This window comes from Nycticebus coucang, chromosome 4 (genome assembly GCF_027406575.1).
Source record: "Nycticebus coucang isolate mNycCou1 chromosome 4, mNycCou1.pri, whole genome shotgun sequence".
Classification (NCBI taxonomy): Eukaryota; Metazoa; Chordata; class Mammalia; order Primates; family Lorisidae; genus Nycticebus; species Nycticebus coucang.
In genome coordinates this window covers 129,716,710-129,733,353 of record NC_069783.1, presented here as the reverse complement: position 1 = coordinate 129,733,353, position 16,644 = coordinate 129,716,710, and the positions used below count along the sequence as shown (strand labels likewise).

The 16,644-nt window shown below is 51.3% G+C and overlaps 2 protein-coding genes across 4 annotated transcripts in view; both read right to left on the bottom strand.

Annotated features, from left to right (window-relative positions):
- GNB1L (G protein subunit beta 1 like) overlaps nucleotides 1–16,644 on the bottom strand; it is a 68,653-nt gene that overhangs the window by 22,796 nt on the left and 29,213 nt on the right. For all 3 annotated transcript variants that reach the window (XM_053588807.1, XM_053588804.1, XM_053588805.1), the window contains exons 3-4: nucleotides 5,697–5,844; nucleotides 5,249–5,374 (exon numbers count right to left, since the gene is read on the bottom strand). In XM_053588807.1, the coding sequence (XP_053444782.1) occupies nucleotides 5,249–5,374; nucleotides 5,697–5,824 (254 nt within the window). In that variant the 5' untranslated portion in view covers nucleotides 5,825–5,844. The remainder of the gene's footprint in view (nucleotides 1–5,248; nucleotides 5,375–5,696; nucleotides 5,845–16,644) is intronic.
- Nucleotides 13,128–15,242, bottom strand: LOC128584018 (protein tyrosine phosphatase type IVA 1-like). Its single transcript, XM_053588810.1, has one exon. It carries the CDS (start codon nucleotides 15,214–15,216, stop codon nucleotides 14,695–14,697), a length of 522 nt encoding a protein of 173 aa, XP_053444785.1. The 5' UTR covers nucleotides 15,217–15,242; the 3' UTR covers nucleotides 13,128–14,694.

Sequence of the window (16,644 nt, the reverse complement as noted above, 5' to 3'; positions counted from 1 at the left end):
CTTAAGCCCAAGACTTTGAGGTTGCTGTGAGCTGTGATGCCAAGGGTGACAAAGTGAGACTCTGTATCAAAAAAAAAGAAAAGAAGGGCAGTGCCTGTGGCTCAGTGAGTAGGGCGCCGGCCCCATATATGGAGGGTGGTGGGTTCAAACCCAGCCCCGACCCAAACTGCAACAAAAAAATAGCCAGGTGTTGTGGCGGGCACCTGTAGTCCCAGCTGCTCGGGAGGCTGAGGCAAGAGAATCGCGTAAGCCCAAGAGCTGGAGGTTGCTGTGAGCTGTGTGACGTCATGGCACTCTACCGAGGGCAGTACAATGAGACTCTGTCTCTACAAAAAAAAAAAAAAAGAAAGAAAAGAAAAGAAAATGCCCTGCCACAGAGCTCAGAACCGCAGAGGGCCACACTCCCCAGGCTGAACTGGGCAACACAATCTCAACCCAATCTCTGCACGGACTTTGGAGAACCTGCCAAACTGATGCTGAAAATGAGGCCAGACATCTGGGGACTAAGAACTGCAGGCCTGGGGGGCCATGTGAGGGCAGGCTCAGACGGCCCTGTGAAGGTAGTGGGGGTTATCCCCGCACGTGGAGGGGCATGGCTTGCACCAGCAGTGGGCCAAGGACTAACGCCATCGCCAAGGAGCTTTTTATTTTGAATCAGTTCTGAAGTCACAGGACAGCCATGAGAGCAACAGGAGGTCCCTGTACCCTCTCGCGCCACAGCCCCGCTCTCCTGGCGGCACACCCCGTGCCCCTCCTGCAGACCCCAGCAGCGCTGCACAACTCTCCAGAGACAGGGTCACCTGCCCAAACCACAGGGGCCCCATGGACACTGTGCCTCTTGTGTAGGCCCATGAGCCGCTGCCCTGCACGGCTCCCACCCGTGAGGAGGCCATACGTCCTGAGCTACTGTGCCTGAGGGCATGTGGTTACCTGCCCACCCTGTGGGCGTGGGCCCAAGAGCCTGGTCAAGATGGTGCCTGCCAGGTCCAGCCTAGCAAAGTCACTGCTTCCCCTCATCTGATTAGTGAGCTGATGTCACACCGACACCCAGACCCACACACAACCTCTGCCCATCTCTCCAGGGACCCTCCTCCTTCTGGTACAGGGATATGTTTAGAAACCAAGATTGGGTGCCGGTGTGCTCCCTGTCACAGGTCACCACTGCTGCAGATGAACAGGAAGCACAGCCACTCACCACGCAACACACACACAACCCACACTCCTACGCAACACACACACACCCCACACCCCTACGCAACACACACACAACCCACACTCCTACGCAACACACACACATCCCACACCCCTACGCAACACACACACACCCCACACCCCTACGCAACACATACCCCACGCAACACACACACAACCCACACCCCTACGCAACACACACACAACCCACACCCCTACGCAACACACACACACCCCACACCCCTACACAACACACACCCCACGCAACACACACACAACCCACACCCCTACACAACACACACCCCATGCAACACACACACAACCCACACCCCTACGCAACACACACCCCACGCAACACACACCCCATGCAACACACACACAACCCACACCCCTACGCAACACATACCCCACGCAACACACACACAACCCACACCCCTACACAACACACACCCCACGCAACACACACACAACCCACACCCCTACGCAACACACACACAACCCACACTCCTACGCAACACACACACAACCCACACCCCTACACAACACATACCCCATGCAACACACACATAACCCACACCCCTACGCAACACACACCCCACGCAACACACACACAACCCACACCCCTACGCAACACATACCCCATGCCCACACTCCACACCCCCACGCAACACACACACCCCATGCCCACACTCCACACCCCACGCAACACACACACCCCATGCCCACACTCCACACCCACACCCCCAAGCAACACACACACCCCATGCCCATCCCATATACACATATACATACCTCCGCCCACACACCCCCCATGCACACTCCACACCCACACCCACACTGCCCCCCACCTACACACACACCCACACCACACACACACACAAACACCTACACACAAAATTACACCCACATGCCACACTATACATGTGCACACATCACATACAGCACACACAACATATATACACACGCATCATACATACATGCAAAGCCCCCCACAAACCACACCCCACCCGGCCCATTCAGGCAGCTGTCCCATGCACATCCTTGTGCGTCTAATGCTAGCCCCAGGACCTCCCCTGAGCTCTCCAGCTATAGCCCAACCTCTTTAGGGTCTTTCTTGCCTTCCCTGCGGGTAATTCCTGTCTCTTGACAGGAAAGCCTCGCCCCTGCTGTCCTCCAGATACCTACTAATGTGCTCGGCCCTACTGCATCCGTAGCCACCTGGCACCCTCCACCCCCCACATGAGGGAAACGAGAGAAGGGAAGGCTGCCATGGTGTGTCCACGTGGAAACACCCGCAGTGTGTCCTGGACACAAGGAGCAACAGAGAAGCTCCTGCCAGATGGGGAGAAGGCTCCCCAATCTTGATGTAGCCTCCCCGGAAGACACAAAACCACTCACCATAAAGGGAAAGCCTGGCCAACCTGACTCCATTAAGATGAGAAACTTTGTCTACTAAAGACACTGGTAAAAAAAGAAAATGCAAAAGCCACCATGCTGGAGAAGTAAGCCAAGACACAGAGTGGGGCGGCGCCTGTGGCTCAGAGGGGTAGGGTGCCGGTCCCATATGCTGGAGGTGGTGGGTTCAAACTCAGCCCCAGCCAAAAAAAAAAAGACACAGAGTGACCGAACACAGGAAGAGCCCCTACCCTTCAGTGAGGGGAAAGCGGGTGAGCCGACAGACACATGGAGCCTGGCGGCATCTCAGAGAGAGCTTATTCAAGTGACCAACAGACATAAAGAGGACAGTCATCGTGTAGTGACCAGACAACCCCAGTTAGGCCACACTTAGAAGCACCCGCGCCCGGCGGCACTGAAGGGGTGAGGTGCTCCTGCCTCAGGCATACAGACCGGTGCCTTCCGACACATCCCACTGATGCTGTGCCCAGACGCATGCGCACTGGGGCCTGGGAGACCAGGACAGGTCTTCTCAGCTGCTGCGTCCGTGACAGCTCCCAGTGAACACTGGGTCTCTGCCGGCAGGAGTGCAAGTGGGCAACACGGCACACCCAGGGGGGCACCACACAGAGAACCGCAACCCACTGTGGCGGCATGCAATAAAGCCAACCTCAGAGAGATGAGGTCGGTCACAGACAGCAGACACAGAGGAAGCTATTTCTTAGGGCTCCATTATTAAGAAAAAGCAGACAAGACTAGTCTACGCTTTGTAGAGACGATTTAGGTGGGAAAGCAAGAACAGGGCATGGGGCCGCCTCCCAGAACAGGGGCACCACCTCCGCGGAGGGGTCAGCAGCCTTATGGGACCTGCGGGCCTCCTGAACCGCTCTGCTGCCCACTCTGCTGGCTGCTCAAGTGCTCACTCAGCAGACACAACGCTCTGTACACTCGCCCCCACTCTTCAGAAAGTATGCCACAGTTCACAAGCAAAAAGGTGGAAGAAACCCTGCTGAGGTGGCTGTCAAGGGCACAGGTGCGTCCTTGGCATGAGGGCAGGACTGGGGCGTCCTCTCACCTTCTCTGGACATGAAAGTGACCGCCCTCTTCAAGGGCCACTTGGAGAGACTCTGCTTCCAAACACAGCTGAGCGCGGGCTGGTGGGGCCGTGGGCTCTAGTGCAACGTAAACGCACCTGTGCATTCCAGAGCCGCATGCCACCTGCGGACCTCAAACGCTGGCTCCCAGGCTGCCCTCCGAGTGCACCTCCCACTGCTCAGTTGTGGGTGAGCAGGGACTCCCTCAGGGCCTCCACCTTAGCTGGACGCTCAGGAGAAAGGCTTGCAGATGGCCCCACCCCATGCACTGGCACAGCGGTGCGGGAGCCATGTCGGCTCTGACAATCAGGAGGCCCCTCTCCTCCTGGAGGGTGAGGGGCTGGGCCTGCCTGGCCCGGAAGTAGCAAGGTCTTGCAAGGCCTGGCAAGCACGCGGGCCCTGGGGCCCATCCACGCGCTGGGATAGTCATCTTCCGGGTGTAGGGACCGTGGAAGTATGGCCATGCCCACCGCCCAGTGTTCCCCAGACTGATGGGGTCAAGACAGGCCTCTTACTCTAGGGACTAGACCGCACAATGCCTCAGTGTCCCAGGACTGAGTCCAGAGCAAGAAAACAGGCCTGTCCTTCTGGAGCACTAGGCGGCAAAGGCTGTGGCACATGTGTGCCCTAGGCACAGAGGACAGCAGATCCCAGGGCACAGCAGTAGGCCTGTGAGCAGGCAGAGGCTGCTCAGGGAATGGCTTGTGGACCTGGTGGACTCCTGGGCTGTTGGCAGTGACCGTTATGCAAGGGTATATGTCACTGTGATTGAGGACAAAGGCCCCAGAGGAGGACATTGTGCCAGCTCCCACAGGCCCTCCATGTCCTGCATGCCCTGGCTGTCCCACCCCCTGGCAACTGGGGAAGCTCCTCACCCATCTGCCCCTTCCTGCTACTTCCTGGCCACCTCCAGCCTGCTGTCCAGGCCCTGACAGCTCTATAAGGCTGCTGTGGTGACGGCACCAGCCGAAAAAGGCAGCCCCTGCCTATTACACTGCTGGCTACCCTGGGGACCCCAGGCCCACACCCAGATAACAGGGTCTCTCTGACTAGAGGTGCCAGTGCCCCTACAGCTGCACCCATGTGCACAGTGGGGGCCACTGGCTTCCCAAACAGGGGCTGGCACCCTGGCCAGGGAGGCTGTCCTGCAAGGGCCGTTGTCAGACTGGAACATGGGCCTCTTGGTGTGGAGGCAGAGGCTGTACCATGGAGAGGCCTGAACTCAGTCTTGGGGGCCCCATACCAATGAGGACATCTAGCCAGGACAGGTTCTCAGTCTCTGAGCCTCCACATGTCCCCTCCCCTTGCCCATGGACTGCAAGCCTGCCCCATTCCCCAAGCCACAACTAGTGCCCTTCTGAAGGCCTGGCCCTCTCCACCATCTCCTCAGATGGCCCAACACTGGCTTCCTGAGGGCCACTTGGCAGCTCTGCCTTCTCCAGAGCCTGGAGAAGCTGGTGGAGGTGGTGGAGTTCACAATGAAGGCAGGGCCTACCCCCTCCACTGCGCGGCTGGCCCCTCTTGGTCACCCCAGCTCATCACTTGCTCCGGCACACTTAGGGACCCACCTGAGGAGCTGGTGCCCCTGGGGTAGCGTCTGCAGCCAGGTCACACAGTGGCCCCCATGGCCGTCCAGGGTAGCAGCTGCCCTCCGCGTCTGCAGGTTCCAGATGTGCACCAGCCCGTTCTGAGACCTGTTCCAGATAAGAGGGGCGTTTCAGACCTGCTCCAGGTAAGCAGGGGCGTCAGCAGGAGGGTGCGGCAGGTGTGTTCTCAGCCACATTGCAAACACAGGCATCTCATTTGGTAGCATTAAAAGTTGGCCATTAGAACCAAGGGGCACACTAGCAGCGGTTCTCTGGAGAGGGAGGGGCCGCCTTGGGAACACACTCAGGGAAGCTCCTTTGTGTCCGTGCTCCCCCAGCTGACAGGCACCAGGCCTCTCTGCCAGCACTCCCAGATGAGTGCGGGCTCTGGGCTGGCCCATGACCCCGCGGCTGGGCAGCAGCTACTCACCCTGAGAAGAGGAGCAGGCACCCCTGGGCCTGGGCTCCTCTGGAGAAATGCAGCGTGTGCACCGGTGACTGGGTGCCTCGAAGGACAAACTGGGGGTCTGGTGGTGGTGGCGGGAGGGGGGTCGACATGCTGGGCAGGGCGCAGTCACCTGGGAGCCAAGGGAAGACACTAAGCGATAGCACCACCCCCATCATCCTCCAGGAAGGCAGCTCAGGCAGGCAGGTGTCTGAGCCCCTGCCTCCTGGTGGACCCCCCCTGCTCCCCAAGTGCTGCTGAACAGCCCTGTGGCTGCCAAAGGAGCTTTTCCGCACGGAAATGGAGCCCACACTTCCCCCACTGCTGGGTTCTTCTGCTGTTCCCACCTGAAATCTAGGCACCCCACCCACCCAGATGCCAACACTCTCACCATCCTGGCTGTTGCCATCTATACCACCCTGGGCTCAACTTGTGCCATCCCTGGGTGGGCACAGCAGCCCCCAACCCTCCCTCAGGCATTCTGGCCCCTGATGCCTGGTGGAGAGCTCCCCACTGGCCTCCATGATACCTGTACCCTGCTGCCTTCGCCCTCCAGGCCCCCAGATCCGACCACTGTCCACTCCAGCACTCACCCATTCTGGCTACCTGCACACCAGCGCCCTCCAGTGTCTCCCATGGGAGCACCCCCACCTCGGACAAATCCAGTCTCCTCTCCCAGGTCCCCTCAGGGTGCGGGTATCTCAATGGCATCCCTTTTGCCATATCCTCCACTGCCAAGCCCTAGCCCTCCCCTCATGGACCCATCCCAGGAGTAGCTCTACTGGGGCTCTACTCAAAACATCTAAGCAATGTCCCATATTGGTGGCTGGGGCCTCGCAAGCCGGTGGTGGGCAGCGGCCGGAGCCTGGGCAGGGGCCATCTGGGGCCTTGACCAGGCGACAGTAGTGGGAACAGGGCTGGGCCAAGCTTGGGAAGGGTCTAGGGATGGGAATACAGGGCAGAGGGTCTTCCTTTCCTGTCAAGAAACCTCAGGGGCTACCACTGTGCCTCCCACCCCTGCCAGTCTCAAGGGTTCCAAAGAGAACAATGAGGTCCTGCGTTGCACTTTACAAACTGCCAAGTCCCATTTTTTTCTTTTCTTTTTTTGGGAGGTGGAGGTGGGGATTTCAGCCTAAAAACCTCTCTACCTTTGCCTAAAGTCAACTGATCCTTCCCCAAAAACAAGGGCAGCTCCCCAGGGAGTGGAGAGATCTGACACACACAGCTCCCAGGACCCATTGTTGCTGCCGAGCCTGTGACAAGGCCAAGTGTGGCCCGGCTGGTGTGGAGGACAGGTCTGCAGATACCGCAGGCTGCTGTGTGGTGCCCACAGGTAAGAGGGACAGGTTGCTCGTGGGCACAGGGCTGCAGGGCCCCAGCCATGAGGAGCCCACAGATGCAGACCCAGGGAGCACCTCAGCCTAGCAGGGATGCTCTGGGGCCAGGATGCTGGTAGCTCCCTACCCCCAGGTCCAGAGGCTCCCATGTGCAGTGCAGACGTGGACAAAAACTGGATGTAGACCAGTGCCACACAGGCACATACGGGCACAAAGGCAACACACATATAACTCATGCAAAGGACACAACCCACAGGCATATACTCACACACACTGTTATATACATATGCACACACACAAATGCACACACTCTTACATTGCACGCACACAGACACACACACAGACCCATGCACACACACAGACGCACACACTGTTACGCAGACACACACACAGACCCACGCACAAACACACACAGACACACTGTCACACAGACACACACACAGACCCACGCACACACACAGACGCACACACTGTCACACAGACACACACACACAGACCCACGCACACACACAGACGCACACACTGTCACACAGACACACACACAGACCCATGCACACACAGAGACGTGCACACTGTCACGCAGGCACACACACAGACCCATGCACACATACAGATGCACACACTGTCACGCAGACACACACACAGACCCACGCACACACAGATGCACACACTGTCACGCAGACACACACACAGACCCACGCACACACACAGATGCACACACTGTCACGCAGACACACACACAGACCCATGCACGCACTCTCACATGCACTCACACAGACACACACAGACCCACGCACACACAGAGATGCACACACTGTCACACAGACACACACAGACCCACGCACACACTGTCATGCAGACACACACACACAGACCCACGCACACACACAGATGCACACAGTCACGCAGACACACACACAGACCCACGCACACACACAGATGCACACACTGTGACGCAGACACACACAGACCCACGCACACACACAGATGCACACACTGTCATGCAGACACACACACAGACCCATGCACACATTCTCACGTGCACTCACGCAGACACACATACCCAGGTACGCACGTGCGTGCACACACACACACACAGAGCACGGTGGCCTCAGGCAGTGCCAGCCAAAGCCTGGCCCCCACTTGCTACCTGCCTGTGGCCTGGCAGGAGTTTCCAGAACCTCACCAGCAGAAGGCTCATTCTGGGGTGATGAAATCAAGTTCTCCTATTGTTTCCCCAGAACTGTGGGGAACAAACTCGTCACGTTGTTACAACAACCAAAATGCTCAGGCCAAAATGATGCATTGCAATTAAGGGCTCCATCATTTCAAGCAATTAAAATAAGCGCTTTATTTGAAAACTAATTAATTCTACTTACATATTTTTCCCATGACAATATCCTAGGATAGCTTGATTTATGACATCTAATTATTCTTCATTAATCTAATTGAGGATCTTGCCTTCTCCTATCTCAGCTAGCCCCAGGCCTTGAGAGCAGAGGCCGAGGAGACTTGTGCAAGGCCGTGTGCACCACCAGCGGCCTGCTGCCACCTGGCCATGTCCTCTCAGGGGCAAAGGAACAGGAGACTTGGTCCACAGACCACACCCTCAGAGTCTGCTGCTCTTCCAGATGTCTTTAACACAAAATACAGCAGACAATTGGACACAATTGGGACACCCATCCCAACAAGGCGGCAGGTGCCCCTGAAAGCCCTGTAGGCCCTGGGCCGCCCTGCAGCCAGAGCCTCTGCCACATGCCACAGCAGCTTGCTGGCCTCAGGGCTCTCCTCAGGGGGTGGGGACCCAAACCCACCCCTGCCCCACGGGCAGGCTGGCACTCACCATGGCAATCCAAGGAACCCCTCTTGAGGGAGGGAGGACAGACACACAGACGCCCAGCAGCACACACCTGCCCACAACAGTGGGGTCTTCATGGGGGCAGACAGACCCCTGTGACCCAGGGCAGGTGGGGCAGGGCCAAGGCAGTGGCTGGCGCCCAGAAACACCAATCCCTACTCAAGACATTCTCGGGTGGCCGCCCCACGCCTCCCCACAGATGGGCTGTAAGTATGCCTGGGCACCGGACCTGCCTTGGGCCACACCACCCATGAGCAGCCCCACCACCAAGCTCTGTCCTATTTTTGCTCACTGAAGCAGTGTGGAAAACAGCAAAGAACACCAGCAAGAGAGCCAACTTGAGGATCCCCTGTGTGGAGAGCTGGGCACTGCCCTGCTTGCCCACTGCCCCCCAACCCCCAGGCTGCCGGCACCTCCACAGGACTCTGGCCCCTGCTGGAGGCAGATGAGGGCACAGAAACCCCCAAGGGGTCCTTCAAGCCCCTTCACCCCACAACCTGCAAGAGCAGATGCCCAGGATTGGCCCTCCCTGCTAAAACAACTGAACGTGTGGATAAATAAAAAAGCCAGGCGTTAGCCGGGCGTTGTGGCGGGCGCCTGTAATCCCAGCTGCTCGGGAAACTGAGGCAGGAGAATCGCGGAAGCCCAAGAGCTAGAGGTTGTTGTGAGTCCTGTGACATCATGGCACTCTACCGAAGGCAGTAAAGTGAGACTGTCTCTACAAAAAAAAAAAAAAGCCAGGCGAATGCGCCCATAGCCCCAGGTGTTCCTTAGGCTGAGGTGGGAGGATCACTTGAGCCAAGGAATCGGAGTTTGTAGTGAGCTACAATCACATCCATGCACTCCAGCCTGGGTGACAGAGCCAGATCCTGTCTATAAACAATAAAAAAAAAAACACAAAAAAATCTTTAATGCATCATTAAGTTGGCAAAAAGTCTCAGATTGTCAGAGGCCTAACTTGAGGTAAAAGCCCAACCCAGCAGGGCCTGTGAGGCCTGCCCTGTGGGCGTCTGAGGCACTAATGACCTGAATTTCTCGTTCTGGTGGCCTCTGTGGCTGCACAGACAAAGCTGAGGGCCCTCCACAGTGCCCTGTCTCACAGGAGAGCCCCCATGAAGACGGGACCCACAAGGCCAGACTCATTCAGATCAGAGTCATCTGAATGAGTTAAACCAAAACCCCAGGTGCTGGAAGAACACCAGCCCTCCAGGATCAGCCCTAAGTCACACCACTCTGGGAGACAAACTTTAGTCAGTCTTCTCAAAAGGAACCCACCTTCAGTGAATTCAGAGACAAAATCCTAAGAAATTCAGGTTCATGGTCAAAAATCACAAAAACAAACAAGGAAGTGTGGCACCATGTGTGAGAGCCACCAGAAGCAACGGGAAGCAGAACCAGACCCACAGAGCAAAGTCCCAGAGACATCCAATAAAGACGTGTAATGTTCTTAAAGAAATAAAAAGAGAGCTGGGAGGATGGCAGGAAGCAAGAGACTGAAAATCAGCACAGAGATTCAGACAAGGATCCAACCTGGTGAAAGGTGGTTGAGAAATGGGAGATTTGCATTGTGCCAAGGTGTTACTCTCCAGAATGTTTACTAATCACAGCAGAGAAATGCACACTTACAATGGAGACATCTGGCTGTCACCACCTTCACCGCTGATCGAAGTTGGCACGGCTAGTGGTAAACAAACTAGCGTTACTTGTCTCCTGATGTGATGCCGTAAGACGACACGGCTGCACGCTATGCACTGGTGCCAACCACGCTCAGCCTGAATCCAGCCACGGGGAGACAGCCAGATGCATCCAGGTGATGGCACGCTGGGCACGGTCAATCTCAAGAGAAACAACAGAAGCAAAGAGCAGGGCAGCTCTTCCAGTGAAAAGAGACTAAAGAGGCATCACAGACAAATGCAGCCCAAGCCTCGGACCCTGGATCAGCTCAGATCCTGGATCCTAAGAGGAAGTGCTATAAGAAATATGTGGGGACATTCGGGGACTGTAGAAAACACAGAACTACTAATTTTCTTGGGAAGGATAGAGTGCTTTATGTAGAAGAATGTCCTCATTCCTAGGAGCTACGGCCTGACGTATTTATGGTGAAATGCCACAATGTTTGCTGTTTTCAAATGTTTCTTGCCCTCGACCTATCTGCAGAAGAATACACAGAGAAGTACTGCGAACGTAGCAGAACGCTGACAACTAGGGCACTCGGGTGAAAGGTATGCAGACATTTATTATACTATGCTTGCAACTTTTCTGTAGGTTTAAAAATATAAAAGCATGCTGGGGGTGGAGAAAGACAAGTCCACACTGGACTCTTATCCAGAATATCCAGATCAATGCAATACAAAAGAAAACACCAGAAAGAAAAACAGGCAAAAGACTTCAACAGGTATTTCACAAGCAACACAAACGCCCAATGAAAGGCCAGGTGTGGCGGCTCACGCTTATAATCCCAGCTCTCTGGGAGGCTGAAGCAGGTGGATTGCTTGAGCTCACAAGTTCGAGACCAGCCTGAGCAAAAGCGAGACCCCACCTCTACTAAAAATAAACAAAAGGAAGTAAGAGGATCGCTTGAGCCCAAGAGTTAGAGGTTGCTGTGAGCTATGACACCACGGCACTCAACCCAGGGTGACAGCTTGAAACTCCATCTAAAAAAAAAAAGTGCCCAATGGGCTCGGTGCCCGTAGCTCAGCGGCTAGGATGCTGACCACATACACTGGAGCTGGCAGGTTCGAACCTGGCCAGGGCCTGCCAAACAACAATGACAACTACCACAACAAGAACAACAAAAAATAGCTGGGCATTGTGGCTGGCACTTGTAGTCCCAGCTACTCGGGAGGCTGAGGCAAGAGACTCACTTGAGCCCAAGAGTTGGAGGTTGCTGTGAGCTGTGACACAACAGCACTCTACCCAGGGCAACATAGTGAGACTCTGTCTCACAAAAAAAAAAAAAAAAAAATGCCCAATGAACATATGCAAAGAAGTTTAGCCTAATTAATCTTGGAAATGCCTGTACAAACCACAATATGATATAATTAGACTCCTAGCAGATTAGCACAAAAAAGTAAATGGCCTGCCAAATGTTTGATAAAGGACACAGAACACTGGAACCCCGTTCCCAGGCTAGAGGAAGCCTAGAACGAAATGGCCACTTTGGCAAACAATCTGCTCTTACGCACCTGTGACTCAGTGACCCTACTCTTAAATGCCCTGGAGAAATTCTCACACATGTGCAGAAGGAGACTCACACAAGAATGTTCACAGTAGCACTGTAAACAATGACAAAACCCAGAAACAATCTGAACGCTGTCACTGCAGAAAGGAATGAACTTGGTATGTTTACACGACAGAGTACTCTACAGAATGGAAGATGAATACGCTCCAGTCTTACAGGGATGAAGCTCAAAATCATAATTCTCATCAAGACACACTGAGGAAGTTGAACATGGAGCTAGACAGGGAGAAGATATTCACAGCACGCATATCCGTTGAAGGACTCACCTTGGAATTTACTTACTGACTCAGAATTTGTATTAATAATTCATTTAGAAAAAATACAAAACAAAGTGAATCCAAAAAGTTGGATTCAGAGTTGGGCAAAGGTCCACAAAAAGCAAAAGGATAAGAGAGCAGGGTTCAAATACTAGCATCAGAACTGAATTCTAGCAAAAAGCCCAGCAGGTTTTAATGCTTCCTTGTGGTTCACAGTGAAGACAAAACGCTCGTGGATACCTGTGTCCTGGATAGCAGAGAACCCTCTGTAGAGAGCAGAGAGTGTAGGGAAGGCAGGGAGTCCCAGAAAGAACCCTGCTGTGACGAGGGAAGGTGACCTGTCATTCTCAGCACAAGTCGGGTGGAGCAGACAGTGACCCAGACAATTAAAACCAACAGGACAGACAGTAGGGTCTGTGTGGGACTTCACACTCTGACAGCAGAGCCTACACCTTCCTCTCAGGGCAATGAGACTGTGAAAACTGATTACATACTGAATCACGAGGAAGTATCAGTAAGTTTCATAAAGAAGAAATAGTTATCAGTAAGACTCTGTGGCCACAGTACAGCTGAACTAGAAATCAACAAAATAAAAAAGAAGGTCCTCCTACCTAGAAATCAAAAAACATTTATTAAACAACATCTTAGGTGCTAGGGGAATTATGGAAACCACAAAATTTTTAAAATGACAATAAAAAACACTATATACCCGATTTTTTTTTGGATGATAAATGCATTTCATTATTTATTTAGATGTTTAAGTTCTTGCACTAAGTTTTTACAAGCTGGTGAACACTGACAAATTATTTCTCCCACAGAACTATAACCACATACTCCCAGACAGTATAAATATATGGTTGAACTAATATTAACACACATCACCATTTTATCAATTACATAATAAAACAAATTATCAAGTATCCAAATATTAAGTTACACAGCTCAAAAGGCATATATAAAATATTTATTAGATGTCTGCTCAATTTAGTAGCAGAAACCCATTTTTTTTTTTTTTTTTTTTTGTAGAGACAGAGTCTCACAGCAACCTCTAACTCTTGGGCTTATGTGATTCTCTTGCCTCAGCCTCCCGAGCAGCTGGGACTACAGGCGCCCACCACAACGCCTGGCTATTTTTTTTGTTGTTGTTGTTGCAGTTTGGCCGGGGCTGGGTTTGAACCCTCCACCCTCGGTATATGGGGCCGGCGCCCTACTCACTGAGCCACAGGCGCCGCCCCTGAAACCCATTTTTTTTTTTTTTTTTGCAAGAGGTTGGGAAGAAAAGGAAAAAAAAAAAATCATTCTTTGAACAAAAAAAAGTTGGTAAACAACTTCTGATAAGTATGAGGAAAAAATTACAAGAATTTCAGAAATTATGATTAAGAATTGTTTTAGCTACAATTAACAAAGCATCTCTACCTTTTAAAAAATATTTACTAGATTAAAGAGTGTATTTCTACATGTCCTACACAAGACAAAGGCAATATTTTGCTAAAATTATTTAATAGTCCCTCCCATTCTTTTTTCAGGACCTCCCTGTTAAGTTGCACCTCAGAGTGCAAACATTAAATTAACTGTAAGGCTTTTTTTGTCTAAAGACAGTAAAGACATGTGCTTCTGTACCATGCAGATTTTCAAAATGGAGGTTTTTTTAATAACAGCACAAAATGAGATTTATAGAAAGACATTAAATAATCACTCTAAGACCTGGTAAAAATCCAAAAGAAAAAAAAATCAATGGCTGAGCAAACCGGATGTATACTGGTATAAACGTGGGAGATGTAAACATAAAGTGAGCAGGCAAATAACCCAAGGGCCTTCTTTCGATGTCTGAAATGACTGGATAAGCCACATAAGGTCTAGAGTGTTCATAGTTCCTGGGATTTTAGTTCTGTACGATACTAAAAATATACAAGTATTGTGCTGGGTATTTTGGCACCTAATCTTTCTAAATTTCTTACATATCGATAAGATTCTGGCATGGGAATAGATTTAAACAAGACATAACCCAGTAATACCGCATGATTTCAGGAAAGGTCAATCGGTACAAATAATAAGCACATTTAAATGCTCAACAGCAAGAATCTTTTGCTTAGTGTCCAAAAAGGTTGACTATAACCCAAATGTAGAGGTTGCAATTCTGTTAAGCTTGTGGCCTGGTACAACTGCTTTACAATACTCCTGTGGAAGCTTCATTAATCAAGCCAACATGTTGGCTAATACACGTACATATGACAAAAGGAGTTCTGTCTCAAGTTTTACTTCCAAGGCAACAGCATCAGGCACCCCAGTTTTATTGAATGCAACAGTTGTTTCTACGACCATTGGAGTCTTTGAAGTGCAGCCGCATCTTAGGACGATACTTCTCCAAATATAAAAGTTGCTTGCTGTTAAAAGCTCCCTGCCGCTTTTGTCTTATGAATTGTACTGCATCCTCGTATTTCATTCCACCTTCAATTAACGCGAGAGCAACGAGCACTGACGCTCTCCCAAGGCCTGCAACACAATGAACAGCAATACAACAACCAGGTTCTTCACGAAACTTGATTTTTACAAGATTTAACCAATCATCAACAATCTGGTCAGATGGTGGTGCACCATCATCAAAAGGCCAGTCGAGAACATGGATGCCTTCTTTCTCCACAAGAGTAGTGTCATACGTTGCTTCACACACTCTTACTATTGTGGTAACTCCATACTTCTTAAGTTCCTCTATAAATTTGTTTAAGGTCGCATTGGTTGGATTGTGTGTAATAAGAAATCTCATGTTCTTGTATGTGACTTCTACAGGAGCTGGGCGGTTCATTTGAGCCATGTTAATTTAGTGAAAAAACACTCAAAAAGTGGGCGGTGCCTGTGGCTCAAAGGGATAGGGCACCAGTCCCATATGTTGGAGGTGGTGGGTTCAAACCCAGCCTCGGCCAAAAACCACAAAAAACAAACAAACAAACAAACAAAAAAAAACACTCAAAAGGGTTATGAAAGAATTTAAAAAAATGAATACAGAAATGATGCAAAGAAACTGAAGTCTACTTCAATATACTCCACTTGGCATTCTCAGTGCTTTGAGGGTGAAGTTGGAAGTAATGATAAATGAAATGAACCTCCTAACAAGCAGCAGCAATTCTTCAATCCGGTAATACTGAGGCAACAGAAAGGAAGTGCACTGAGGTGTACCCCGTCCAGGTCACAACTCTTGTAAAATGCTCTCCAGACTTCAAGTCAACACTTCTGTGTCCAGGTTAACCACTCTTACGGGGGCTTCTTGGTGGAGTAGTAATGAATTTCTACAGTTCACTTGTCTGCACAGAGGTCGTGCTGTGCCTGGCAGTAATCTCCACTGCCCTTCAGAAACTCCATAAATGTGTGACCAAGAACACTACAGAACCCTCTCTGTAGTGGTGTTTTCTCTCACTCTCTTTTTCTCTGTCAGCTCCTCAATCAGGAGAAAATGCCACTCCTGGTAGCTTTACCCTCAGCTTTCCAAGTCTCTATATACCTGATTTTATGAGATTATTTAAATTTTGATAAGAAGAAATATCAGTTATGAGTATCATATAAATGTACTAAATAAATAAAAGTAGCCCGGCATGGTGGCACATGCCTGTGGTCCCAGCCACTCAGGAGGCCGAGGCAGGAGGATCCCTTGATCTGAGTTTGAGGTTGCTGTGAGCTATGATCAGGCCACTTTACTCCAGCCTAGACCAACAGAACAAGACCTTATCTCTAAAAAACATTTAAAATCAATAACAAAATAATAGTAAGGAAACTTTTAGCAGACAGAATCCACTATCACACTAATAAAACTTGATGACGAGGCCTGGTGTTGTACCTCAGATCTATAATGCTAACACTGAGGATGGTGGATTGCTGGAGCTGGGAGTTAGAGATCATTCTCAACAAAACAATACCCCATCTCTACAAAAAAATTAAAAATCATCTGGGCATAGTGGTACACACTTGTAGTCCTAGCTACTTGGGAGGCTGAGGTAGGAGGATCCCTTGGGTCTGGGACTTTGAGGCTGCAGTGAGCTGTGATGACGCTACTGCACTGTAGTCTAGGCAACAGAGTAAAAACCCACAAGATGACTGAGTGGAATTTACCTAGAAATGCAGGGTTGGTTCAATTACGAAATCTATTAATGTCACATACTGTATGAACAGATCTAAGGAGAAAAAGCATATAATTATCTCCATAGATGCTGAGAAGCCTTTGATAACATTCAGCACCAATTTTTTTTTT

What these genes read in the sequence shown, in the direction of transcription:
- LOC128584018 (XM_053588810.1), bottom strand. Translation starts at nt 15,216, where the DNA reads ATGGCTCAAATGAACCGCCCAGCTCCTGTAGAAGTCACATACAAGAAC.